This window comes from Propithecus coquereli, unplaced genomic scaffold (genome assembly GCF_000956105.1).
Source record: "Propithecus coquereli isolate 6110/MARCELLA unplaced genomic scaffold, Pcoq_1.0 Scaffold223, whole genome shotgun sequence".
NCBI classification, from domain to species: Eukaryota; Metazoa; Chordata; class Mammalia; order Primates; family Indriidae; genus Propithecus; species Propithecus coquereli.
The window spans coordinates 473861-500318 of NW_012147523.1; the positions used below are offsets into that span (position 1 = coordinate 473861).

General features: G+C 51.3%; 1 protein-coding gene across 2 annotated transcripts in view; it reads left to right on the forward strand.

The window, feature by feature from the left end:
- Window positions 1-21351, forward strand: part of NSMCE1 (non-SMC element 1 homolog (S. cerevisiae)) — a 29703-nt gene extending 8352 nt beyond the window's left edge. Inside the window, exons 3-8 of one of the 2 annotated variants that reach the window (XM_012645017.1) lie at window positions 12231-12352; window positions 13384-13461; window positions 14612-14758; window positions 19600-19716; window positions 20544-20664; window positions 21140-21351. In XM_012645017.1, the coding sequence (XP_012500471.1) occupies window positions 12231-12352; window positions 13384-13461; window positions 14612-14758; window positions 19600-19716; window positions 20544-20664; window positions 21140-21219 (665 nt within the window). In that variant the 3' untranslated portion in view covers window positions 21220-21351. The remainder of the gene's footprint in view (window positions 1-12230; window positions 12353-13383; window positions 13462-14611; window positions 14759-19599; window positions 19717-20543; window positions 20665-21139) is intronic. The other variant, XM_012645018.1, reaches the window with a different exon arrangement.
- Window positions 21352-26458: the final 5107 nt, after the last annotated feature.

The window sequence follows — 26458 nt, forward strand, 5'->3', positions numbered from 1 at the left end:
AAAGAGAGATGAAGATACATGTCTACACAAAGGCTTGTACAGAAATATTCAGAGTAGCTTTACCCGCTTTACTTGTAATGGCCCAAACTGTAAACACTTAATTGTTTATCAGCAAGTGAACAGATCAACAGACTGTAGTTTATCCATATAGTGGATTATTACTTCGTAATATAAACTGTTGCTACTTGCTGGAATATGAGTGAATTTCAAAATGATTTTGCTGAGTGGAAAAAGCCAGGCAAAAGAGAGTATGAATTCATCTGTATGAAATTCTGGACAAGGCATACTTGGCTGTAATGACAGAAAGTAGTTCAGTGGTTGCGTGGGGATGGTGTATAGGATGGGGGAGAGGGGTAGGAGAGGTGGAGAAACGGATTATAAAGAGGCACAATGAAACTTTTGGGGGTGATGGATGTTTATTATCTTGATGTGGTGATGGTCTCACAGGGGTATATATATCATAACTTATTAAATCATACACTTCAAATATGTACAGTTTATTATATGTGAGTTATACCTCAACAAAGCTGTTAAAAAAAAGATCTGAATTTAAACCCACTTTGCTACGTGGTAGCTGTGTAACCTTGGTCAAGCCACTAAACCTTGGAGCTTCAGTTTCCCTAGCTGCTGTAAAGTGGAGCTGGAGATACCTGTCACTCAAGGTTATTTGTAAAGACGGTGAATACAATGTATGGCATGTGCTTAGTGGCTTGTATGTCCCCAATAAATGGTGACACTTGGGGAGATCACCAGGTTTTCTCATATGTTTCATTTTCTTGGTCTGGGCCCATGTTATCTGCATGGAACTGTAGGAAAATAGGTGCAGCATCTGGGAAATATTTCCTTTCTTTGCTATATCGAGGGCTTATCTGGAGAAGCTGGTAAGTAGTTATGGAAAGTGTCTTTAGTTCAGTTTCCTAAAAATAAAACAAACATGGAATCCTGAACTCTGCAGCCTTCCCACATGGCCCAAGGCCCCTTGGGGAGTAGGTGCTCCAGCCTGTTGATTTCATTGTAGAGTGGTAGTGAGTTGTGTGTGGTTGCCCAGCAGGGGCTTTGAGGGTGCCCTTAATCCTCAGCATGACTCTGGGTTGGAAACTCTATTTCATTTATCAGGTGGGTTTACTGAGCAGAGGCAGAAAGTTGCCTTGGCCCACAGTTGTGTGGTGACGATTCCCTCGAAATTATTTGCCTTGTTAAGATGTTTTGGGGGCTGGTCTTTCCGTTTTTGGTTGAACAGGTTGGTAAACCAGAGCCTTTTTAAGGAATCATTAGGTCTGGTCTCGTTATCTCACAAACCAGGAAGCAGAGTCTTCTAGAAGTTAGATGTGCTGCCCTGTCAGTTCTTACACTGGTTCTGGGCCCTCACTACTACTAAATGCCGCCTTCTGAATCCGTGCCAGGTTCAGGGCGGGGCTTCCTTGCCTAAACATTGTAGTGTTGCTTTTTAAATTTATGTTTTATTTTGAAATAATTCCAAACTCACAGGAAAGTTGTAAAAACAGTACCATTTTTTTCCCTTGAATCATTTGTAAGTTAGCAATTTACTTACAGTTGTAAGTTACAATTTAAGTTACCTATTTAATAAGTCCTTTCACCCTAAATTCGGCAGGGTGTATTTCATTTTAGCAAGGGCATTCTCCTAAATAACCACAGTACCACCATTAAAATCAGGAAATTAACATTGATAATATCACTACTATAATCTCTAGACCCATTCAAGTTTCTCCATTTGTCCCAATATTGACTTTATTAGTAAACGACCCACACTAGGGTTGTGTGTTATATTTAGTTGTTATATCTCTTTAGGCTTCTTAAATTATGAGTAATTCCTCAGTCTTTCATTGACTGTTGTGAACATGGCACTTGTATAGATTATAGGCTACTTATTTTGTAGAACTGATAGAAAAATAATGTGAGCCATGCAAGTAAAACTTGGTGGTAAAAAGAAACAGGTGGAAATTAATATCCAAAATAATGTCATGTCTAGGCACAGTGGCTCACACCTATAATCCTAGCACTTTGGGAGGCTGAGGCGGGAGGATGTCTTGAGGCCAGGAATTTGAGACCAGCCTGAGCAACAGCAAGACCCTGTCTCTACAAAAAGTGGAAAAATAAGCCGGATGTGGTGGTGCTCTCCTGTAGTCCCAGCTACTTGGGAGGCTGAGGCAGGATGATCACTTGAGCCCAGGAGTTTGAGGTTCCTGTGAGCTAGGCTGATGCCACTGCACTTCAGTGCAGGCAACAGAGTGAGACTCTGTCTTAAAAAAAAAAGATTAGTGAACACAGTATTATAGGAACATTGGAGTTTGATAAAGATTTTCAGTTTTTGTCAAACCTTTTATGTGCCTTCATCCCAAGTTTGTTTCTAACATGCTGATTTACATGACTACATTAGTGTCATTGTCTTTGTGCCTGTTTCAGGCCTCGTCAACATCATTAGGTGACATGCATTAATGGTGAATCACAGCGATGTTGACATTTGAGTTTAGTATTCCATCCTGTATCTGCAGTCATATTTGTAAGCACTTTCTCTTTCCAAGGAGAACTGAGTGATAATTAGAAGCTGGCTCCAAGTAAATTTTCCCTCTGTTTTTAATGATTTCATTGTACATTTCTCCCCTTCGGCCAAGATGAACAGTTAATAAGCTTACCACTGTCAGAGCTGGCTTGCCTTTCCAGTTAATCAAGGGAGATAAAGTCTGTTTCTATAACTGAAAAGTGGCAAAAAATTAGCATGAAAAGTAACTTCTAACGTGTAACTTAATGAATTTTTCAACATACAGAATTTACAGCAGGCAGTTGTTATGTACTTAATTAGGAATCTTTGGGTTTAGGAGCTCTGTAACCACAAGGAAACTAATATTGTTGCTTTTATGTGTCTGGCTTTTGCTGGACTAAATGTCTCCGGGTCTCTCCTGCTCTTGATGACTTTGTGCAGCGTGGGAGCGCAGCCTACACGGCCCCACGCCAGCCCTTTCAGGCCAGTGCAGATTTGCAGAGCCAGCTGGGACGTCTGTGCACTTCACACTCTCCCAAGTGCGGACATCATTTGTCTGGGAATGCATTTTATACTGGATCCCAGACACAAGGGAGGTTGTGTGTGAGGGTGTGGAAGAACTGGGAATGAATTATTCTGTGGGATTACCACAGACCCCACTGGCCGGAACAGTGAAGCCATTTTTCAAAGGCACGGTTTCAAATCCTATTTCTTCCAGGGACTTGAGAAAGTTCTTTTACTCTTCTGGGTGAGGGGGAAATCATATCTACCTCACAGAAAAGTTGTGAGGATTAAATAAAGGAATTTATATTCAGTGCCTGGCACTGAGTACTTGCTGGTACCTGTTCACTACATGCTGCTCGCTGCCTGTTCTTTCCTTTTCTGTCCCTCTCCTTGTCATCTAATCCCAACTCCTGGGGGTGGGGGCGGGTAGGAGTGCTATGAGAAGATCCATCATGTTGGAATGATAGTGTGATAGGAATTATTGTGTAGACCATAGGGCTGAATTCTGCTGTTGAGATATTCTCAGAAAATCCAAAAAGCGTGGTCACCACTAGTACTGCACATCTTCCCCAATTGGTCAGTGGATGCGTGTAGAATGTCAGCTGAATGATGGATGGTGAGCAGGACAGGCAGAGTCCCAGCCCTCAGGGAGCTGGCATTCTGGTAGGAATAGCGAGGGAGAAAGACAACAACCAGACTTGGAGACAGATGGTGCGGTGGTTTGGTGCACTGAGTGCTGGAAAGAAAGATGTGACGAGTCGGTGTGGTTCTGGCCAAGGCCTACATGCTCAGGCCTTTCTGCAGAAGTGCCAGTTTGGTGATGCCCGGGTGATGAGGGGGCAGCCCTGCAGAGATCCACGGGAGAAGCTTTACAAGGGGAAGGAAACACAGGGAAGAGGCCGAGATGGGCAGGAGGTTGGTGTGGGGACCCATAGAAAGGCCAGCGTGATTGGAGTGCACGGTGGGAGGGGATGTCACACAGGAGCATGGGTCAGGCATGGCGCCCCAGGCAGATGGCTTCCAGGCTGGGTACTGGGACCTGGCTCCGCTCCAGCCACCTGTGTGTGGACAGTAGTTGGAGAGGGCTCGAGGGGACACCAGGAGACTGTCGGAGGCTGTCGCCTGCTCTGGGCTGTAGTGAATGGGGAAAGCAGCTGGCATGAAGGTGGCCAACTGGAGCCAATCTCTGACAGGCCCACAAGGCTGTGGTCCCAATTCAGTACCCCTCCTAGCCCATGCTGGGAACAGGCACTGAATGAGTCCCTCAATAGAAAGTGTGGGCACAAATGGTGAGCAGCCACCGGGAATAGGCAGCCCCTAACTTGTGTTTGGCAGAGACTCACGGGCAGGCAGAGGAGTGGGGGGCTTCAGGTGTGCCCTGAGTGGAGGCTGCTGGCTGCGGAAGCTGGAGGCAGCTACAGAGGCAGGGTGTCCTGTGTGATTGGGTGGGGAGCATATTTGGCTTTCTGTGGTTGGTCCTCAGTTGGAAACAGGGAGAAAAATTAGGGAAGCTATTATTAATTCTTTTTTTTTTTTCCTTTTTTTTGAGACAGAGTCTCACTATGTTGCCCGGGCTAGAGTGCCATGGCGTCAGCCTAGCTCACAGCAACCTCAAACTCCTAGGCTCAAGCGATCCTCTTGCCTCAGCCTCCCGAGTAGCTGGGACTACAGGCATGCGCCACCATGCCTGGCTCATTTTTTCTATATATTTTTAGTTGTCTGATTAATTTCTTTCTATTTTTTTAGTAGAGACGGGGTCTTGCTCTTGCTCAGGCTGGTCTTGAACTCCTGACCTTGAGCGATCCACCCGCCTTGGCCTCCCAGAGTGCTAGGATTACAGGCATGAGCTACTGTGCCCGGCCTATGATTAGTTATTAATCAGATCAAATCCTGGTCCTTTTGAGGTGAGTTATTTTTGGCTTTATGAACTGGTTGCTAGGGACAGGGTCTGACTTCCTGCAAGTCTGACTTACAGACAGTAGGCTGGCTTTCTGGGCTGGTTGCTGTAGATTGTGGGTCTCAGAGTTCTGCTTTTATTTTAGTTTTTATTTATTTATTTTTTAATGGCTGAAAACAAATTTATTCTCTTACAGTTCTGTAGGTCAGAAGTCAAAATCAGTTTCAGTGGGTTCAGGTTAGTGTGTTAGCATGGCTGCTTCCTCCTGAATGTTCTGAGGGAAGAATCTGTTTCCTTGCCTTCCTCAGCTTCCTGTATTCCTTGTCTTAGGGCCTCTTCCTCCATCTTCAAAGGGTATCACTCCAGTCTCTGCTTACATCATTGCATCACCCTCTCCTCTGACCTGGAGTTCTGCTTTTATATATGGTCCAGCCATTGGCAACATGGTCCATTCTTTTGAGTTGTTCATTGCCCAGCCTGTGTGGGAAACAACAACCTCTTATCTGGTGGGTCTAGGAACAGAGTGGCCCCATTAGTCACCCTGTCTCGTTATAGCAGGTTCCAGCCCACATCAGAATTTGGAAACTGGTAGAATGTCAGTGGTATCTAGCGTGCAGGCATGATTTGTTTGCCTTCCAGTGTTTCTAATTTTTAAGAACTAATTAGCGTGTTAAACAAACAAAAAACCAAAAAACAACCACCAAGAGATTTCTCATAAAAGCCAAGGATCAGGCACCGGGCACTTGGCTGGAGCAGAGTGGCCCTGCCTTTTTGGTGGTTGCGTGTTCTCTCTTCCCCACTGTGCCCACAGTTATCCACAGCTGTGCCTCCTGCCTGGCCTCTATAGGCATCAGATTTGTCAGTTTTAATGTTGCTCGAATGCAGCCTGAGGAGGGGGAAGCTTACACAACAGGGCTGAAGCAGAGCTACTCTGGTTTCAGGGTGCTGGGCTGCCAGGAAGCCTCCTCTGCTGTCCCCTGCAAAGCCCCTTGTCCCCTGCAGAGGCTCTTCCTCTGCTCCATGAGGGCTCCTGCAGTGGATGGAGGTGGGGGACTGAGCCACCATTCATCTCAAAGATGGATGGACTACTTGTTTTCAAAGGGTGCAATTAAAACGAAATGTGTATGGACAGCATCAATAGTAAATAGTAAAATTCTGCTGAAAGCAGTTATGTTTTCTGTGATAATTCACATTGTAATCCAGGACTTTACCATGATGAAGGCATCGGCACTGTTTTATTGCTGACAGGAGTACTGACCAGTAGATCTCTGGCCAGGGTAAGGTCCCATAGGGATTTACTGTGTATAGGGACAGCAAGTGGGTGTCCCTGATGCCACTCCAACAATGCTGTCATGGGTTTTAGGGCCCTTAATGCATGTGGCCAAGATATAGGATGGTGCCAAGTAAAATGAGTTTCAGGTAAAATAAGCTTCATGCTCTGTCATTTGAGTGACACTAAAGAGTAAACTTTCTAACTATAATGATCTCTTGATTTAAAAAAAAATGATCTATGTGTACAGATCTCAAAACAGTAGGTTTTAAAATGTTATTAAAATTCTATTTCATCTATGCCAACAGAACCCTGAGCTAATCCACTTTGTCAGATGACACTCATTTTTCTTTCTTTGATTTAGACTCCTGAGTGTTAAGGAGTCAAGTTATATGGTTGTCGAGCACTAAAGTATTTTTTTAACCTTTTATTATGAAAAAAGTCAAACAGAGAAAAGTAGAATAGTACAATGACTCACCCAGTTCAAATGATGATAAACTCATGGTTAATCTTGTTTTATACTCCTGCCTACTTACCCCTATATTATTTTGAAGTAATTTTCAGACATCATTGCATATCTGAGTAATAATTTTTTTTTAATGAATGCTTAGGTCCTTTTGTTACTGCATCCAACTAATGACCAGATATCTGGCTTCTGGTCTGCACTTTGTCATCTTCTGGCCCTGTCATCTTGAGTAAGCCCTTCACCTCTCTGACCCTGGCATCCTCTTTTGGAAAACAGAGATAGTGATTCTTTCCAGCTTGCCTCAGTGGCTCATGGGAGTGTGTTGAGAAGATAGGGAGCAGTACTGTATGTAGCATGTGGTGGATTGATGAACCCATGCAGACAATGATTTGTCCAGCAGTTACTTACCAGTAAAAGCCAGCTCTCCTGCCATCCCTGCACTTCCCAGCACTGTTCACTGGCCATGCTTGGGAAGTGCCCTTAGCAGTCCTTGCCTTTGCACCTGCAGGTCTGAAGGTCCAGAATATCTTTCCCCCAGGCAATTGACAAGAACTGTAAGCTGAGAGGCAAAATCTGTGACCCCTCACACACCTCTCTGGCTCAGGGTCCTGCCTGCCAGCTGTCCTTTGTCCCAGCCTGGGGAGCTGCTCTCTTAGGGCCTGTCCTGCTCCTCAGCGCTGTGTTAAGCAGGGCCACCTGCCCACTTCATTGGAGAGACCTGCCAAGGGCAAGTTGGCCCACAGGTGGTTTGGGCCCCCGGGATCTTATTTTTTGCTGTTATTTCCTCTGCCTAAAAATAGCATTTTCTATCTTTGGTACCTAGTTTAGAACAAAGCTATTTGCTGGCCAAAGATTAGGGCAACAGACTTCCTAACTCAGTGCATATTGAGTCTTGGGTTCCAGTGGCCTCTGGGAAGCAGGGACCCTGATTTAGCAAGAAGAGGTTCATTGGTAAAGTTAAAGTAAAATTTAATTTTAAAAGAAAAGGAGAAAATATATGTAGAGTGTCTTAGCCAGAAAGAAGTCTCTCAACATGAGTTGAAAAACCCCTCCTCCTGAGAGAAGTGTCCTGTTTCATTCATTGCTGCCCGGAGGCTCATTTTTTAATTGCCCCCAGCAACAGGCATTTCCTGCTAAAGAAGAGTGGTTCTGTCCTCTCTCAGGACTTTGCCTTTCCTCAGCTCTTCTGGTGGCCACGTGTGCTGACCCCACGGGGACTGGCTGAGGGGATGATGGGCGTTGGCTGGGCCCAGCTCCTCTCTGCACCTCTCGTGTCTTTATCAGCCACTGCCCTGATGCTTTCCATCTTGCTATGTTGGCTGGGCCCCTCTTGGTGACTCCGAAGCCATGGGGCCATGTGCAGGAGGGTGTAGATAGTGGGGTCTGGGATAGGCAATGTCCTCAGGTTTGCTCTGCAGAGGCTATGTGGCTTAGTGCCCAGGAGCTCGGGGTCTGGAGTCAGGAGGCCTGGGCTCCATTTCCAAGTTATGGAAACTCTGAGCAACTTTAATCTCTCCACGCCTCATGTACATGAAGACGATGTTAAGCACTCACCTTATGGAGTTACTGCCATTATAAGGATGAAATGAACCAGGCTAATGAATAGTGCTGGCATAGTGAGGTCAGTCACGGTCACATGTTAGCCGGCTCATTGCTTTCAGCCTAACAATAGTTACTTTACCACAGCCCATAGGAAATGCATATACACCCTGCTTCTTACAAGTGGAGAAAACCCAAGTGGCAACCTAAGATATATAGGTTCAACCTTGCTTGGTTCAAACGTCGTGCTAGTTGTGCTGCTTAGGGTGTCTCTTTCTCTCTAGAAGAGGCAGCTGTGGAAGGGCCAGAACCTATTTCTTCCTCCTCTAGCTGGTCATACCATATTGCTGACTGCAGGTCGGTGTGTCCAGAGAACCAGCCTCTGACCCAGCTCTACCTGCAAAAACCCTGGTATTTTGATACTTATCAAAGCATGTGTCTTTTTTTCTCAATTGGCTCTGGGTTGTGAAAAAAGGAGCAGTGTTATTAACTCTCTTAAATCCCTCGAAGTGGTATTTGTAAGACTGGAAATGGTTGCCTCAGAATCACACGATACTGTCTTAATCTCACACACTTTATCATGACTATGCACTCATAGAATATCGGGGCCAAAAGGAGCCAGAGATGTGCCTTAGGCCCAGTATATCCCTACAGATTTGCAAACTGTAGCATCTGCACCATAGGCTCTAGGATCAGGGAGGGAGTTGGGGCAGAGCGGTGAACATTAGCTCAAGCAAGAGACCCCGATTCTGGCCAACTTAGAAAGGAATGTATCAGGACACATGCTTTGTTAAGTATCGAAATACCAGGGTTTTTTGCAGGTAGAGCTGGATCAGAAGCTGGTTCTCTGGACACACCAACCTGTAGTCAGCAATATGGAATGACCAGCTTGAGGAGAGAGAAACGGGGGGCTGACTGGCGGTGAGGGGCAGAAAACATAGCACCACTGCGTGGCCAAACACCCTCCCTCTATAACTGCGGAGCTGGAACCACCTCCAGCTGGCCTTTTGTCCCTTGTGCAGATTGGCTGACATACGTTTGTTGTCTACTCCTGGCTGTCCTAAGCTCTGGCCCCCTCAGCTTCCTGCTTTCTGGTTCTCTGGCTGTGGGTACCTGGAATTATTCTCCCACCAAAACCACAAATGTAAGAGAAAGACAATTAAAAAAAAATGTCTTATTCAGGAGGGGAATGGCTGCTAGGTAGGCAGACATCACTGGCTGACTCTCGAGTGGGGTGGCTGGACTCCGTCACGGGAGCAGTTGGAGTGACGTGATGAGGAAGGAAGTGCTTGAGCAGTGTGGGAGGACAGAGCAGGGAGCCCCAGCTAGTCTGGTCAGGGAAGGCCTGCACAGGAGGGTGCCAGAGGATCGGGAGGCTGGGTGGTAGTAGCGGGAGCACTGGAGGGAAGAGGGTTCTAGACTCCTGTGAGATTGGAGATTAGATGGTGTGCAGCCTTCAGAGATGAGAGAAAGAGGGAGAGACTCATGCAGGGTCCCACAGAGAGGGATGGCAGGACTGGGCCAGAGCCCACGCTTCTGCTGCTGGCCCCATGGCCCTGTGCTGGCGGAAGGGGCTGGTTGCGGGGGTCAGGGGTTTGCTGAGCATGAGAGAAGTTCATTCTCAGGTTGTGGTTAAGAAAGAGCTGCCATGGCACAGGGGCCCCTGTTAGAAACGTTGACAGGGTCAGTGATTGACAAGACCATGGTTGTGGCCCTGATGCAGGAGGCTTGTGTGGAAGGAAAAGGTGAGAAAGAACTGAGAGAAGGTGAGCGACTAAGCAAATGGGAGGTGTCGGCAGTGAGTGAGTGCAGCAGTTGGAAGTGGCTAGTTTTTCTCTCTCTTAATGAAAATACAATGAAAACATTCATGTTTCTGAAAATGAGGCTGGACGACAAGGGAAAGGGCAGAGGGCTGTCAGCTCATCTCCATGCAGATGTGGTATTTGGAAAGTCCGGTACGTCAGAATGCTTTTGATCTGCCCACAGAGTACACTTCTCTGAGTGACACCCAGCAGAGGCCTCTTCAGTGGAAAATGTGAATTGGCACTTTCAGGGGGAGCTGGGACTTGCCACTGTGTCACATTGGGTGGACAAGGCGGCTCCTGCCCACCAAGGATCCTCACTCAGGCGGTGAGGGAAGGTTCTTGATGTCTCATTGCCTCGCCCCTAAGTTTCCCAGCATCGGGTACTCTCTGGGGTAGAAAAATATTTCTGGCAAGTTCAAGGGCACAGGCTCATACGAAACAGCCAGGCTCACGTGACTGTGAAGAGGTGCTTTGTGTGTGTGGTGTGGCAGAGGAAGGAAACAGCAGCATTTGCACTGGGCACAGAAGAGAATGTTTCATGGGCGAAGGGCCATCTGAGTTGGCTCTGGTAAGGGAGGAGAGCGTGTCCAAAGGGAAGGACGTGAGCAGGGGCACGGAGGCAGGAAGTATGATCAGTTTCCCAGCAGCCGAGGCCAAATACTTCACCATTTTGTCATGCCCACCTATTTATTATTACTAATTTTTTATCTAAATTGCTTTTTCAATACTTTACTTAAAATGGAAGACTAGGTCCCTGCTGTGAATTGCATATTAGCATCACTGTCCTGGACTTTGCCATTAGCTTTTCTGGGCTGCCACAGTCTGCTCCTTGTTAGAGCTCATGAGTCTGGCTTGTCACTGTCTCCTGTGCACGGCCATACCCTCCACTGTCATCATGTGATCCTTGTGTTTTATAAACTTTATTGACCTTTAATTATATGGGTAGCTTAGAAATACCTTCTCTGTAAGAAGTCAAACCCAGACACAGCTCAGGTGCCCTGCAGTGACTTCCTAGTGGCCGCCTTGGTCATCAGCTTTGTGGGTAACCCGCCAGGCCTTTTACCTGCAGTATTGTTTGATTGCTTCTATTATTGTTTTACACATAAATGGTATCATAGTGTCTGGTTTTTCCCAAGTGATTTTTCTACGATATGAATCTTTTGCGATTAATTATTTTAATAAGTGAAAATGGTAATACATAGTCTTGGTCTGAAAAGTTTTGCAGTACAAAAAGATAATTCCACGACACACAGCTGACCGTGCCCCTCTTTTGCTTTCAGTGCAGGGAGGCTCCCCACTGCCCGCTGGAGGAAGGCCACACTGTCCCCTGGCCACAGGGCCCTGTGTGGTCATCTGCCTCCTGCTGCCCACTGCACCTCCGCTGCCCTCCTTCCTTCCCTGAGCCCCTTCACTACTGGGCTCTGTGGGGGTCTCCTCCTCAGACTGATGGTCCTGACAGTGGCTTCTGGGCTGTGAGCCTGCTGCTCGCAGGAGCAGGCCAGTCAGTGGACAGGTCACTGCTAGGCTATTTTGGCTCACACCGGCTTTGCCTGGCCTGGTGTATGGCTGTGGGGACATTAGTTCACCTGTCTGTCTGCCTCTCAGCCTCTTCACCTGTGCTGGGAGGAGTGACTGATTACCGGATGGAAGGTGCTCGAGGCCGGGCCTCTCCTGGGGTGAGGGCTTGGGCCACTCTTCCCACCCTGGTTGTTGTTGTTGTTTACTGCTACACCCCCAGGACAAAGCCTAGGGCCTGGCATGTGTTAGGTAAATGGATGTCGAGCAAAGAGAGAAAGGAATAAAGATACAGCCAAGATGCATGAGGATGTGCAGGGACACAGGCTTCATGTGGGGATGCTGGGGCAGAGGCCGGGGAGCTGGGTGTGACGTTGCGTGCAGCGGGGGCGCCTTGCAGGCTCTGAGCACATGGAGTGATGCTGACTAGAGACTAGTCACTGGGCGGCAGGCAGGCTGGGGGACACAGGCAAAGACAGGAAGACCACACAGAAACCCCAGCAGTCCCAGATACCATCTCTGGGCCTTTCTGCTGCTTGTCTTCCAATACTCCAGGAAGAAAGAAGCCACATGGTCCTGGCATTCACCCAAAAGGGCTGCAGCATTTCCCTGCTTCTGGTGCTGCCGTCCTGTGTGTTCAGGTGTGGTGGAGTGATTGATGAGAATGATTAAAACAAGCTGCACTGTTTTGACGAGGCCCCCTCCACCCACTTTTTTTGCCTGTTTACTTCCAGGCAATGCTACCGTGGAGAAGTTGGAGGACTTCATCAACAATATCAACAGTGTCTTGGAGTCCTTGTATATTGAGATAAAGAAAGGAGTCACAGAAGATGACGGGAGACCCATTTACGCGCTGGTTAGTGCCAGACAGAGCCCTCTAGTGGCACTGTGTGGAGCTAGAGCAGAGTGCACAGTGGACACAGGCCTGTTGTGAAGAGCGCAAGAGCTCCCTGCCTGACAGGGCTCTGAGGTGGCGAGGTGGTGGGAGAAGGAAGCAGACCTGCTTGCACCCCCACCACCCCACGCTCACAGCAAGCCTCTGACACCTGGGTTAGCCTTTGGGTTATCAGAGTCGGGGTGCCCAGAACTGCAGCCGGGACCTCAGTGCTTTTGTCACTGCCCACATGGAGCCCCTGCTGTCCCCACCAGAGATGTGGCAGCTGGTGTTTGTGTTGGTTCAATTTTGCTTTTTGGCAGTTCTCTGCAAGGAAGTTACCCCAAATGTATGGACTGTTAGGAATAAATGGAGAAAATGTTTTTTTATTTGGTATAAGACATAGAAGGTATGAAAAGAAAAACTGTGGGGGTATTAAGGATCGAGACCCATTTTGGGCCTTCTGTTTTTTCCAGATGTACCCTCACAGTTGGGGAACAGGGTGCAATAAGGAGAGGGACACCAACAGGTCCCCATCCTTGGCTCGGGAACACTCAGGCTGTCAGAGGACATGGCCTGCTTCCAGCCAGGCCCTCACTCAGAAAGGAGCATTTTAGTCCAGGGTTTCCCAAACTCGATTCTGTGGAAAAAGTGTTACGTGTCAAATAACTGGAAAGGCCAGGCGAGACGAAGCAGAGCAGATTCTTCAGTGCCAGCCAGGCCTCAGTGCCGTTTGCATTTGAAGCTCCATTAACATTCAGACAAGTTTCCCACATTTATCTGAATTTGGAAAGTACCGCACAACCTTTAGAGTTCTAAAATCTCTGATAGTCTGGTATGTTGGCTGAGCTAAAGCCTGAAATCTGTGATAGAAAGCTGGTTACAGACCCATCCCTGTGGCCGCAGTGCCTGGGTGTAGGAGGTCAGCGATGGGTGGGCAGGAGGGAGAGCCAGCAACGTGTTAACCAACAAGTGAGGGCACAGCCTGACTGTTGTGTCGACTTATTTTTTAGGTGAATCTTGCCACAACTTCAGTTTCCAAAATGGCCACGGATTTTGCAGAGAATGAACTGGATCTATTTAGAAAGGCTGTAAGTACATTGGCCAGGCTTCTTAGGGGACACTTCTGTTTCCATTCTTCAAGGGTCACTAGGGAGATACAGGCCACTATTGCTGCCTGAGAGAGGCCTTTGCAGGAAGATGTCTCTGGGTACCTCATCAGGAATTTACAGCCACCAGGTAATTGCTGGGGAGGCTGCCTTGGCTGCCTGGGAAGGAAGGGCTGGGCCAGATGTGAGCCTTGATGGGATGAGTAAGAGCAGGGCCTCACGGGTAGTAACAGGTGCTCCTGCCCGGCTGCTCAAAGTGCCGTCTGGGAACAGCAGCAGCCGCACACCTGGGAGCTTATTAGAAAGGCTGGATTTCAGTGCTTACCCCAGACTGTTGGATCCAAATCTGCATTTTAACCACGTGCACATTTGAGAGGCATTGCTGTGTGGCTTCAGAGCCATTTGCTCAGCCCTTGTCGCACACCTGCTGAGCACCTGGCTAAGAGAGTGGTTCTCAGGTCTAGATGCAGTGATAATAACTATGGAGGTAAAAAATAATTCAGATGTTCCAGCCTCACCCCAGATCTGTTAAATCCAGATCTCTGAGGACCAGGTCCTGGAATCACTGCCTGTAAATCTCCTGGGGACTACCAGCAGCCAAGGTTGAGAAGCAGGCTTTAGGTGAGCGACATGCACCTGTGTGTCTGCAGGAAGCCCGGTGGCACTGTCCTGCTTCGGGCTGAGGTTTTAGGGAAGCTTGCCTGGCCCTCTACAACTGCCTGCCCGAGCTGTCTCTCTCGCTGGCCCACCTGGCTCTGCTCTCCTGTCTTTCCTAGCTCTAGCCTGCCACTGACGCCAGCCTTGCTGTCCTGCCCACCTCTGAGTAAGGAGAGGTGCTGCCTCATTTATTCAGTACTTCATTTCTCAGCCTCCCTGTTTTCAGGGAGGTGGGGGTGGGAGGCAAGAGAGGTGAGGTGATCCTTCTTGATTTTTGGACATTAAGATTATTTGGGATGATATTAAAGTTGTTTGGGGGATGTGTACCTGTGTACACATCCTGTGATGTGATCTGAGTAAGTTCTGCCTGTGATCTGAGTAATTGTACGGCATCCCTGCAAGAATGGGTGTTACCGCTTAAAAGTTTTTTTTTGCCAATTTAATAGATGAACGTGGTACCTCCTATTTCTTCCAGCTGGAACTGATTATTGACTCAGAAACTGGCTTTGCATCTTCCACAAACATTTTGAACCTGGTTGATCAACTTAAAGGCAAGAAAATGAGGAAGAAGGAAGCCGAGCAGGTGCTGCAGAAGTTTGTACAAAACAAATGGCTGATAGAGGTACTTTGCCTGATGGTTTCCTCAGCCCAGTGCACTTTTCAGAGTGGATAACAGCTTTTCCTCTGAAACCATATTTGTATCCCATTGATGTTTGCAGAGCCAGGCCGGCCCTCTTGGGTCCTTATCTGCTTTAATGTGTAACCACAGTGACCTGGCAGGAGGATTTGGACCCCGCCCCTGTTTGCTCAGATGAGCTGTCCAGGGTGCCACAGCCAGAAGTGGCAGAGCCAGGAGCAGTGCCCAGGGATTCAGGCTCTGGGATCAAGCCTTTGGCCTGTAGACTGAGGCAGAGTGTGGTTCAGTGCTTAAGAGTACAGCTCTAGTGTCTGACTTGGCTCTGAGCCCTGGGCCAGGTGACCTAGACTTGCCCATCTGTAAGAGGGGGGTGATAGTATCTCCCACCTCTGGGCATTTGGGGGGATGGAACAGGAATGAGACAATGTAGTAAGGTGCATGGTGTTGGCTGCCTGGCACCGGGAGGAGGCTGGCTGAGGAATCGTTGTTGTTACCTGGCTGTTGTTACCATTGCTGTTACTATCAGCAGCATGTTGCCCAGGGCCAGTGCTCTGGGTTCTTTCACTTAGGCAGTGGCCCTTAAGAAGCAAAGAGGAAGTGCCGACAAACTTCAGGAGCAGGTGTGGAGAGCTGGGAAAGGCCCGGAGTGCAGATTCAGTTTCTAGATGCTGCCCACCCCCGTGTCTAGTCCTATTGATTGCAGCAGAACAAATGTTTCAGTTCTTTTTCCACAAAAGGCACCACTGTTTTCAAGAAGCCTGGGCCTGACAGCTCGGTGTTGGCCAAGTTTACCACAGCTGTGCTCCCCCACCCCCGCGGCCCCCCCGAATGCCTGCACCCCCGTCTGTTCAGGACACGCTCACATCGACCCTCCACTTCCTCGCTTGGTGGTTAGACTTCTGGCCGGAGACTGCTGCTTGTGGCTAAAGAGATTATTCATTTCCTTTTCAGGGAGAGCTTGCCGCTGGGTTGTGGTAGTTCGTGCTCTGAGTTACTGATTTCTTTGTGGAGCAGGTTCACCCCGGCAACCTGACCTGCACTCAGTTCCTGGGGTACCTGATGGGGGGAAAGTGCCAGAGAGGTTCCTGGGGATGAGGGCAGGACTGGGGGCACCTGGTCAGTGCCCAAATCTGCCAGGCACGTTCATGTCCTGTCCTTGAGTCCACCCGCTGCTCTGTGACAGGTCCATAGCTCAGTTTTTAGCTGACAGACTGCAGCTTAGTGGTCTGGGTGATGTCTAACACCCTGAGAGTAGCAGAGCCAAGTTCAGGCCCCAGTCTGGGGACTGCAGCTCCCCATCAATGGCTTTGTCATAGTTTTTGTTTATCTCTGGGGTGTAGTTGGCAATAGAGAATGGTCTCAGGTGGCGCAGGTTATGACTGACTGTTTTCTCTTGTGGTGCAGTCTCTCTTCAGGCCAGGCTGTTTCAGGCCAGGGCTGTTCCATCGTTGGCCCCTGTTGCAGACGTAGTGCCTGGCACCATCGATGCCTGCTGAGTGGATGACTAGACAGGGCGGTGAAGTTCCAGAGGGCCAGAGTTTAAGACCTGCAGAAAAATGGTACAAGAAATACGTGCTCATTATAGGAAGATTAAATGTTGATATGCATTAAGAAATCCATCGAAGTCACCTCTTATCCCAGCTTTTAGAGCTAAGGGCTCTGGCATCTCAGTTCATAGCCCTTTGCACTTGTAATTTAGAGCACTTATCTAGCTTACGCTGACATCCTCATGTAGAGCTCACAGGGCGTGCGCCTGACTTTAGCATTAGATTTTCCCTTTGCCCAGCCCTTCACTGCCTGGAGAGACAGGTGACAGAGGAAAGGCCCTGCCTCTGTCTGTTGGACTGAGCTTTGGATCCGGGCTCTGCCCTCTTGTGCCTTCCTCAGTGACATGAACGTGCTGGCACCGCCTTCTTCATGGTGGCCCTGAGCTCCAGAGAGAGTGGAACAGAGGTTCTACAAGCTGCCGCAGGAGGAGTTGTCACAGCCCTGGTGCCAGGCAGCCCTGTAGGACTCCTCTTATTGACTGTCTGGCCCTCAGGGGCCCTCATATGGACAGAGGAGCAGACTTGGTGGAGAGGGGCAAGGGATGAGAGACACCTCCAGATCTCCCACCACCTCTGGCAGGTGGCTGCTGGTCTCTGAGACTGTGCTTCTCACCTGAGTACAAGGATGTTGGTTGCTCCCGGGTATTTTTCGTGAAGGCCCCAGTGCTTTCGGACCTGGATGGGCTGGTGAGAGTTGCTGTGAGATCTGTGGCGCTTTGGAGGAGCCACTGAAGACTGGGGGATGGGGAGCTGGCTGGCCCCCCGACAAGCCTTCCTGGGGGCAGCACTTCCATCAGAAGGGCCACGTTTCAGAGTCTGATCCTCAGACTCTCAGAATGGGACTCTCCATAGGAATAGCTGGGTGCCCGCTGACTGGGGTCATTCCAGGTAGGTCTGACACCCCAAGGACACTTCATGGCTGGAGAGACTATGGTTTCGCACAGAGTGAGGCAGCTGCCAGTCTGCGATGAGGCCATGGGGTGGAGGGTGGTCAGGCTTGGGGGAGGCCTCTGAGAGCAGGAATGGCTTGTTGGAGCCTAGGTGCCCACTGACTAGCCACATCTCCACACACCCCAGGGGCTGCCCATCTCTAGCCTTGTGTTGTTGCCAGGCCTGGGAGATCACTTGAGCTGTGGCCTTCTTTGGAGAACTAGGAAACCCCACCTGCCCCTCCCCTAGTGGGCCACAGAGGACTGAGTGGGGTTGTGAACCATAAGCCTTCGGTGCAGTTGCAGGCATATGTAGGTGTTTAGTAAATGTGACTTGAGCCTGAACTGGAACTTGTTCACCAGAGCACTGGACATTCCTCCTTGGCATGAGTGCAGGGTCTGTTTAATCTTCCCTCAGATGCTTAGCATGGGACTGCCAAGTATTGGGCCCCACACCAGATGCTGGGCACACAGGAGTGAGCAAATCTAGACCTGGCGGCTGCTCTCATGGGGCTCGCAGCCTGCTGGGGGAGCCCAAGATCAGTCACACAGTCTTCTTGCTGAAGTAGAGTTGCAGCTGGAAAGGAAACATGGTTTTAAGTCAACTTTAACAAAGGAACTGGCCCTCAGCTGAGGACGTGACAGTCGGGCTGAAGGCTATGGAGGAGTTAGCTGCGGGTGGTCAGCCTGTGCAAAGGCCCTGTGGCCAGAGGGGGCACAATGTACTCCAGGAATTGAGGCCAGGGTGATCTGAGCACAAGGAACATGAGCAGAGTGGACAAGATGGGCCTGTGAAATGGCACATTGGGGACTTGGCTCTTCAGCCCAAGGATGATGGGAGGCCCTGGAGGGTTTAGGCAGAGTGACAGGGCTGGGCTTGTTCTGTAGAGGTCACGTTGCTGGTGGAGAGGTGGCTCAGGAAGAGCAGTTGGGGGAGGTGAGGGTGGAATCGGATGGTGGCCTTGGGGATGGAGTACATGATGGATTTAGGAGCTTTCGAGAAGGAACCAGTCACACAGCACTTGAAGGGGCACAAAGCCTCTGTGCACAGGTGACAGCCATGGTGCAGGACACCAGTGCCTGGTGCTCCAGCCTCCCTGCCCTCCTGAAACCCACGCAGCCTGCCCTCTCTGGCACCAGCAGTCACTGCCCCAGCTCTCCAATGCCACACCCGATTGCCTGTGTCTCCCTCCAGTGGTCACCTGGCCCCTACACTGGTGGCCCAGAGTGAACGCACTGAGCCTAGGTCACACAAACACACTGCCCTTCCATGTGCATGGTAGGGATGGAGGCAGGAACAGGGTGGAGGGTGTCTAACTGTCAGAAATCTTACAACAAGCTCTTGCTTGTTGTACAAATTAGAAAATAGCAGAAAAGGCAGTGAGCACGCGGGGAAACTCCACGGGCTTCTGTCCTCAGTGGCGCCATCTCCTGGTCAGGCCTGAGCCCTCTCCCTCCCAACCGGACCTCCACAGGCTTCTCAGCGTGCCTGTGTCCCGCCTCCAACCCCCACGCTGGCACCTCCCTGCTCCCGTCCAGGGAAGAGAATCAGACGGTAATGGCAGTGCTTAACAAACCACATCCCGATCCCTTATCTGACGCTGATGAGGCAGGATTGACTTGAGTGGGTTCCCATGACATTCGCCTCCCTGCAGGTCTCCCTCAGTCCCCCTCTCTCCTGAGTCTTGGCAGTGGGGTTGGCCAGGGAAGCCAAATTGTTGGTGTGCTTCCTGGCTCTCCCAGGCTTTTCAGGCCACATGTCGTGTGGGCTGTGCCCAGAGGTGGGAACCAGGAGGCCCAGCTCTGCCTCTCTGCACTCCTTCCAGCTTCATCTGTCTGTAAAGTGGTGTGGCCGGAAGTGATCTCGGATGGTCCCTGTGGAGGCTCCAGGCAGCAGTGCTGGGAGGCTCTGGAGATGCTACTCTTGGGGAGTGGGGTGGGGCAGCTGATGGCGAGGAATAGAAGCAGTGGGTTTGCCTTCAGGGAGACTGTCGCCCTTCGTGGGCCTCAGTGTCCTTACCTTCAGGAGGACTGTGACAGCGCCTCATTTGGGGTCTCTGTGCAGATAGAGTGGTCATGTCTGAAGGTACGAGCAAGGTACCAAGAAGGTGCAGGGGCGGGGGAGCCTCGCCTGCATTGCCTTTTAGGTCTTTGTTGCAGTTTTCCTTGCTGAGGCTCTGCGAGGGCACAGGGTTCACTCTCATTGGCTGGGGCTGGTGTAAACCTGCAGGGGCGAGGAGTGTCCAGACCTTTGTGTCTGCCTGGCCTGTGGGATGGCAGAAGCGGACAGAGGTACTGAGTGGGGAGAAGGCCTGGCTGAGGGTAGCCACCTCCCTTTCTGTCCCCGCAGAAAGAAGGGGAGTTCACCCTGCACGGCCGGGCCATCCTGGAGATGGAGCAGTACATCCGGGAGACGTACCCGGACTCCATGAAGATCTGCAACATCTGCCACAGCCTCCTCATCCAGGTACCCCCTGGGCAGGTGTGCGCCCCGCTCCCCAAGGCCCAGCCCCCCGACACTGCCAGGACATCCCCCAGTGGGGGCGGATGGAGGCCATCTCCCCGGACATGTCTGAGGACGCTGCTCCCACTCTGCCCTAGTGGATGTGCCGCCTTTCCAACTCCCTGGCTCCACTATTCTAGTCCAGGGTTCTCACTTTATTTATTTTTCTCCAGGAGGGCTCTCCTGCGTCTTTTGTGTAACCGCCGTTTTGTGGTGAACGTCTTTCTATGTCGACTGTTGTTTCCTCAGTCATCTGTTTTACACTGATGCTTTGCAGGGCTTTACAGCCAGTGAACCAGTGCTGGACATTTATGTGTCCTTCCTTTCGGTTTTTATCATTTTGTAATTTTTTCTTTTTGTGATTGCAGTTGCTATGATGGGCCTCTTTTGCACATGTATCCTTGGGCACCTGGTGATTATTTCCTTGGGTTGAATTCTTACAAGTGAAATTTCTGGGACAAAGTGCGCATTTTTTTTTAACATTTCTGAGCCATGTTGCCAAATTGCCTTCTGAAAGCTGTGGTTGTCTACACCCACCTGCAGGTCTGAGTGCAGGAGCCCGAGAGCTGCTAGGGTGGCCTTGTGAGCCTGCAGCTTCTTCCACTGTGGTCATTTGTTCAGAATTCTTTAGTAAAACCCACGGTACTAAGGACATTGGGATTATTGTCAGTATGAATTTGGGGCCTGGAAGATAAGGCGCTCGCCTGCTGGCCATTTTCCTTACAGCTGCCCTGGGGGTTGTGGAACATGCAGGCGCGCACGGGCTCCACGGTCAGCCCTTCTTGTTTCAGGGTCAAAGCTGCGAAACCTGCGGCATCAAGATGCACTTGCCTTGTGTTGCCAAGTATTTCCAGTCAAATTCTGAGCCGCACTGCCCCCACTGTAACGACTACTGGCCCCATGAGATCCCAGGTACGTGGTCCCCAGGCACCCACGGGAGGCTGGGCTAGCAGATCTCAGTGCCTGGACACGGGAAGCCCTTGGAGACGGGAGTGCTCTGGAGGGCTCCGCACACATTGGGGGTCTGTGTCAGCAGCCCGATCCCACAGGTGGAAGCGGCTGGTGCAGGAAGTGAAGGCTGACTCACACAGTTCCAAGGGGCTCTCTAGAACGCAGTAGAAATTCTAACACATGTGAGCATCCGTCTGGCAGCCATCTCCAGAGGGTCATGTGAAAGCAGTACCCGCAGCTCCCTCAGTTTGTTCCTCTGTGAATCGGGACAATTCCACCTTCCTCACAGGCTGGGGAGGAGGGTTAGCAGTGAAGAGTGTTAGGGACGTAGGACAGAGTCCTTGGCACGGGAAACGTAGCTGTCAGCTTGAGCTGGTGTCCCTGTGCCACCAGCCCCTGCCATTCACTGTGTCTTCCTGGCCTTTCCTGTATATAGAAGTCTTCGACCCTGAGAAGGAGAGGGAGGCTGGCATCTCCAAATCGAACAGAAGGTCCTTGCGGTCCAGGCAGCATTAGCCGCTGTGCCCTGCTGAGGGGGCCCGTTGGCCACCCAGCCCTGCCTGGAGGAGGGCTTCAGTGTTTTACATGTTACACAAATCACCTCCTTGTTCTTTACATTCATTGTTAACAGGTTTGGAATAAAACTGTTTTAAGTTGCTTCAGCCTCATTCTGTGGTCTGGGGCTTCTGTGAATGCAGTTTTGCGCCGTGGCCTTTCCTTCTTTCTTGGAGTTCAAGTGCTGACTCGGAATCCTTGGTTTGGGCTCCGGCAGGCAAAGCCAGCAGAGCTTCTCCTGCAGGACAGTGCCCTGTTCCAGAGCTACTGCTGGCCCAGAGCAGCTCACTGTCCTTGCCCAGGGTGGCTTTGTCTTCAGTCCCAGCTTAGCTCACTTGTCCTGTCAGGACCTGGCCAGCCCCAAGCCTGGACCTGTGAGCCTTGCCCTTGCCCTCTCCAGCTCCCCGCAGTCTGGACTCTCCCATGGCCTGAGGTGCCACTGGCCTGAATGCGCAGGTGACTGGCAGCCCTGTGTGTCCAGCAGCTCCAGCCTGGATGCTGCCTCCTCCCAGCCCTCCTGCACACAGTTGTCACAGGTCCCATCCAGCTACTGCTCCAGGACGATTCTAGAGACCCACGGTGGGCTCCTGCCCCACTGTTGAGGGTGCAGTGCTTCCTTCCTCTGACTTCTTGCTGGAGCCTTGGTCGGTGCTCCTTCTGCTGCACGCCGTCCCCTCTGCTGTTCTGCCTTTCCTGGCCACCCTCAGGTCTTGGCAGCCTCTCACCTCTGCAGTGCTCAGTCCTGCTCCCTGCTTCCTTGGTCCTCACACTTGCCGCACTGTTAGAATTCCCTGTCTCCCTGCCTCTTGTCCACCCCATTACCAGTCAGGACCCCTTAGTCGTGGCAGAAAGGCCAACTCAAACTGGCTCGAACAAGGAAGGACTTGGCTCGAGGGGCCCTCAGGAGAGGCTGGGTCTAGCAGTTCCAGCAACGTCACCAGGCATCCGTATTTCTGCCTCTGCTCCAATGTCACTGACTGGCCTCCTGCTCGGGGCCTGCAGGTAGTTTCCCAGGAAACCCAGACACTTTCTTCATGGTAACAGAACGGCTGCCCTGTGTCCAGGCCCCACGCCCCAGTGTCAGAAGGGGTGGCTCTCGTTCAGTGGCTCCCCCTGCCCCAGGGAGCATTCTCACGGCTCCGAGTTCCAATGTGGACGCCGTGAAGGTGGGGAGGGGATACCGCAAATGGCACTGGGAAGTCAAGCTTGCCCAGAGCCTCAGGAGGGGCAGTCCCTCCCAAGCTGCGTGGCCAAGTGAGCAGGGGCTTCTCCCTAAGCAAACTGAGGGTGCTGTCACCAGGCAGGGGAATGCTCTGTGGACACTGAATTGGTGGGGTGGCCTCCCCCATGCAGCAGGGCTGCTCTGCCTTGTTCACCTCCATAAACCCAGTGCGTGGCGGGCATCTGGGGCATGGTGAGTGATGACACCTGCTGGGGGGCTCACCCTCCCAGACCCGAGTCCAGGCCCCTGAGCCCCTCATGCCCACCTCCCCGTCAGTAAGGCAGCCTGGGACCCCGCACAGCCCTTCATCAGTGGGCAGACACAAGCCTGCTGGGAAGGCCGGTGGGCACCCTGACTCGGTGGGGAGTTCAGTCAGTGTGTCGGGCAAGCAACAGAAGCCTCAGCAGCTTAACCAGAAAGGGGTTTCCTGGAAAGGTATGAGGTAGCTCGTAGAAATGGCAGGAAGGCAGAACCAGTCTAGAAAAGATGGACCTTGGAATCGGATTCTGGTTGGCCAGACCGATTCCTCAGTCACAGGGGGCGCTGTTGCCGCAGTAGGTCAGCTCCAGCCTGTGTCCGTCTTCCCAGCACGCCCTCAAGATGCAGGTGCAGGGAGCCGCCGAGTCACAAACCCTCCAGGACCGTACTCCCTGGGAGGTCAGTAGTCCTCCAGAATCCCAGCAATCCCATTCTGCAGGACAGGAGCATGGACGCCAAGAGGCAAAAAGCCAACCAGCGCTGGGCAAAAAGCCAGCCAGCTCCTACCTCCACGGCCACCGTGTGCCCTGCTGGTCAAGGAGCACCATGTCCATACGGCTTGGGTGAGTCCTAGTTGGTGACCCAGGAAGTCTGAGCACCTGTCGCTGGGACACTGGCCTTCCAGCTACTAACCTCCCTGTCTCCCACCCTTTCATGATGACACCAACACGAGTGTCCCACAGTGGGCACCCATACTCCCCGCTAAAACCCTCACTCAGAGTCCCAGCCTCCTCACCTGTGATCCGGCCTGGCCCACCTTCTCTTCCATGGCCCTGCCCTCCGTTGGCAGCCCTGACCTCGTCACTCAGGAATTGCTGACTGGCCCGGTGCGGCTCACTGCTCTCTGGGTCCCTAGTGTCCCTCCCAGGCCCTTGTGTCCGTCCCAGCCGAGCACTTGTACCGCCCAGGCCTGTGGCCTCACTGCAACCCCCACACTGCCCCCACCAGGCTTTCCTGCCTCAGGGCTGTTGTACCTGCTGCTGGGAGCTGGGCCTCAAATCTCAAGCCAATTCTGCATTCCTGGCCATTCAAGCTTTTTATTCAAATGTCAACTGTCAAAAAATCACCTCCCTATAACCCATCTCCTGATGCCACTTTTTATCCTGTTATTCATCACTATCTGACACCATCTTGTTTTATTCTGATCTCCTCACTGGTCCCCCTCCCCAACAATAGTGTTAAAACACCTGGAGGGCAGGGACCTCATCTGGCTCTGTGTGTGGCACGGAGCAGGCCCTCTCCACATCATGGACGGGCAGGTGGCAGGTGGGGCCCCTTGCTTGCGCCTCTCCCTGGCTCTGAGCGGCTGCCTGGCGCTCTGATTCCAAGCTGACTTTAGCGTCCACATTGCTCACGGGCTAAAGCCAGCCCTCCAGCGGGGCTCACTAGCAACACGGGAGCCCTGCCACAGGACGTGAAGGGTCCTCTTCTGAGTTCCTCCCATCTGACAAGGGACATCGACTTGAGGCAGCTGGGCCTCGATCAATGTGTTAATGAGTGTGGCTTCCGGTGCAGGCTTTGGAGGCAATGACATTACAGATGAGCCGCTTGTCAGCTGTGGCGCAGGCAGATGTGGGGCCTGCCAGTGGGAATGGATGGGACGGGGACGGCTGGGCCCCTGGAAGCTGGAGCCACAGCCGCCCGTCCCTTGGCTGGGGCAGGGGTGCAAGTTACACTCGAGGGCCTGTGAGTTATGGCCCCTCTGCAGCCACGCAGCTGCCATTCCTCATGAAGGGTGCACAGGCCGGGCGTGGTGGCATTCCTATTTTATGCCTCACTACCTTTGGTGGCATTGCTATCTGGTATAAATTCTTCATATGAGAAATTAAGTAAATAACTATTAATAATGGCAGATGGGGGAATAAACAATCACCCTGCAAGCCGCTGACCAGGGAGCCGAGCCTCCTCCACTGCTTCCCAGCTCTCGTGTTCGTCCCTCCCTGCACGCCTGGTGCCTCCAGCAGTCCACTCACTGGAGTCCCATGGCCTCCTCGGGGGTCCCATGGCCTGCATGTCTTGCCCACTGCCAACACCTAGCTTTCAAAAATGCAGATTCTGATGATCCCTGCTCAAACGCCGAGGCCCCCAGACCTATGCGATGAAGGTCAAACCCCTTGGCCTGGGCATGGAAAGCATTAGGGGCTGGAGTTCCAGCTGCCTACCACCACCTGCCCACCCCCTTGCTCAGACACCCAGGGTGGGCGTGCAGCCAGGCGCCAGGCACAGCAGCCGTTCCCGTGGCTCTGGGTTGCACCAGAGATGGGCAGAGGGCCCTGGCCTGGCCGGCCAGAATCTTCCTTGGGGTTTCTCGACTGGGCTGAAGGACAAGCTGCAGGTCCTTCAAAGATACGGAGCTGAGCCCCCTGGGGAGAAGGCCTGGCTTTGAAAGGGAAAGAATGAAGCCAGGCAGACATGAGTGCGCAGCCAGAGAGGCAGAGGAGCCAGGTGGGGGCTGAAGCCTGGGCGCCCCCTGCAGCACCTGCAGTTCTGGGAGCACCCCAGGCACCCTTCCTGCTGTGGAAGCCAATACGTGTTTCATTTGTTTTTCCTTGAACTAGTTTGAGCTGGGTTTCTATCACAACCAAGGGGGTCCCAGCCCGCCTGGCACTCGGGCTGCACTATCTACTGCTGTTGCATATTCAGTTGCGTCTTGTACCACATCCCTCACCCTACCCTGGGCTCCAGCGGTCCCCGCTCACTATGCAGTTCCCTCTGCCACAGGGCCCACTCTGTCTTCCTGGCGATCCCTGCACATCCTTCCAGATCCAGCTCTGGCCTCTACTTCCTCGTCCCACCCTTCCTCCCGCCTTTGCGTGGCCACCTCACATGGCTCCCCTGGCTGTAGCACTTCCCACACCCAAGGATGCTATCACCAGGGACGAGCCATCTCCCCCCAAGGGCTGAGTGCTCCCCGACCTCTGGGGGTACGTCCTGCTCTCTCCCTGGTACCCCCTATGCTGCCGACAACAGGCAGCAAGGAAATTTTGCTTGAACAAATGATTTTTAAAACAAAATTATTTTTTCCTGCTTACATTATTGAAAACATTTGATATTATAGAGAAAAATATTAAAGAAAACCAAACATCCATAGTCTTATTATTGGTCTAAATATACCCACAATTTATTTGGAGCATTTCCTCTGGGACACACACATATATATACATGTGTGGTCATGTGTGCACATCACACATGTATACAGGTAGCATCTGAATGTAGTGTGTTTTACTCACCATAACACAGCATTTCTTCATGACTTTCAGACTTCTGAGTGTTCACAGCTAAATAATATTCCTCTGCACTGATGGGCCGTTTCTTACCAACTCGATTCAGGATGTCTCCAGTTTCTTGTTATTACAAGTGGTGCCACGACGTCATCCTGCACGTGCATCCTTGCCCGTCTTTCTGCTATTTCCTCAGGACGGGTTTCCAGCAGTGGGGTCACCAGACCCCGAGGTATGCACGAATGTTGAAGGTTCTGGGTTTTTACAAAACTCGAGCCAGGATGAACTCCCGCCAGCGGGACATCCCACCCTCTGCTACAGTGGATGCGAGAGCTGGAAGGGTTCTGGCCAATTTGGTAGGTATCTTTGTTTCAATTTGCATATCTTTTAGTATTAGCACGTCATAATATTTTTTTTAGCTTTATTAGGTTTTAAATGTCTTCTTTTGTGCTTGGTTTGGAATGAATTACTCTACCTCACGGTCACTTGGTGTGATGGA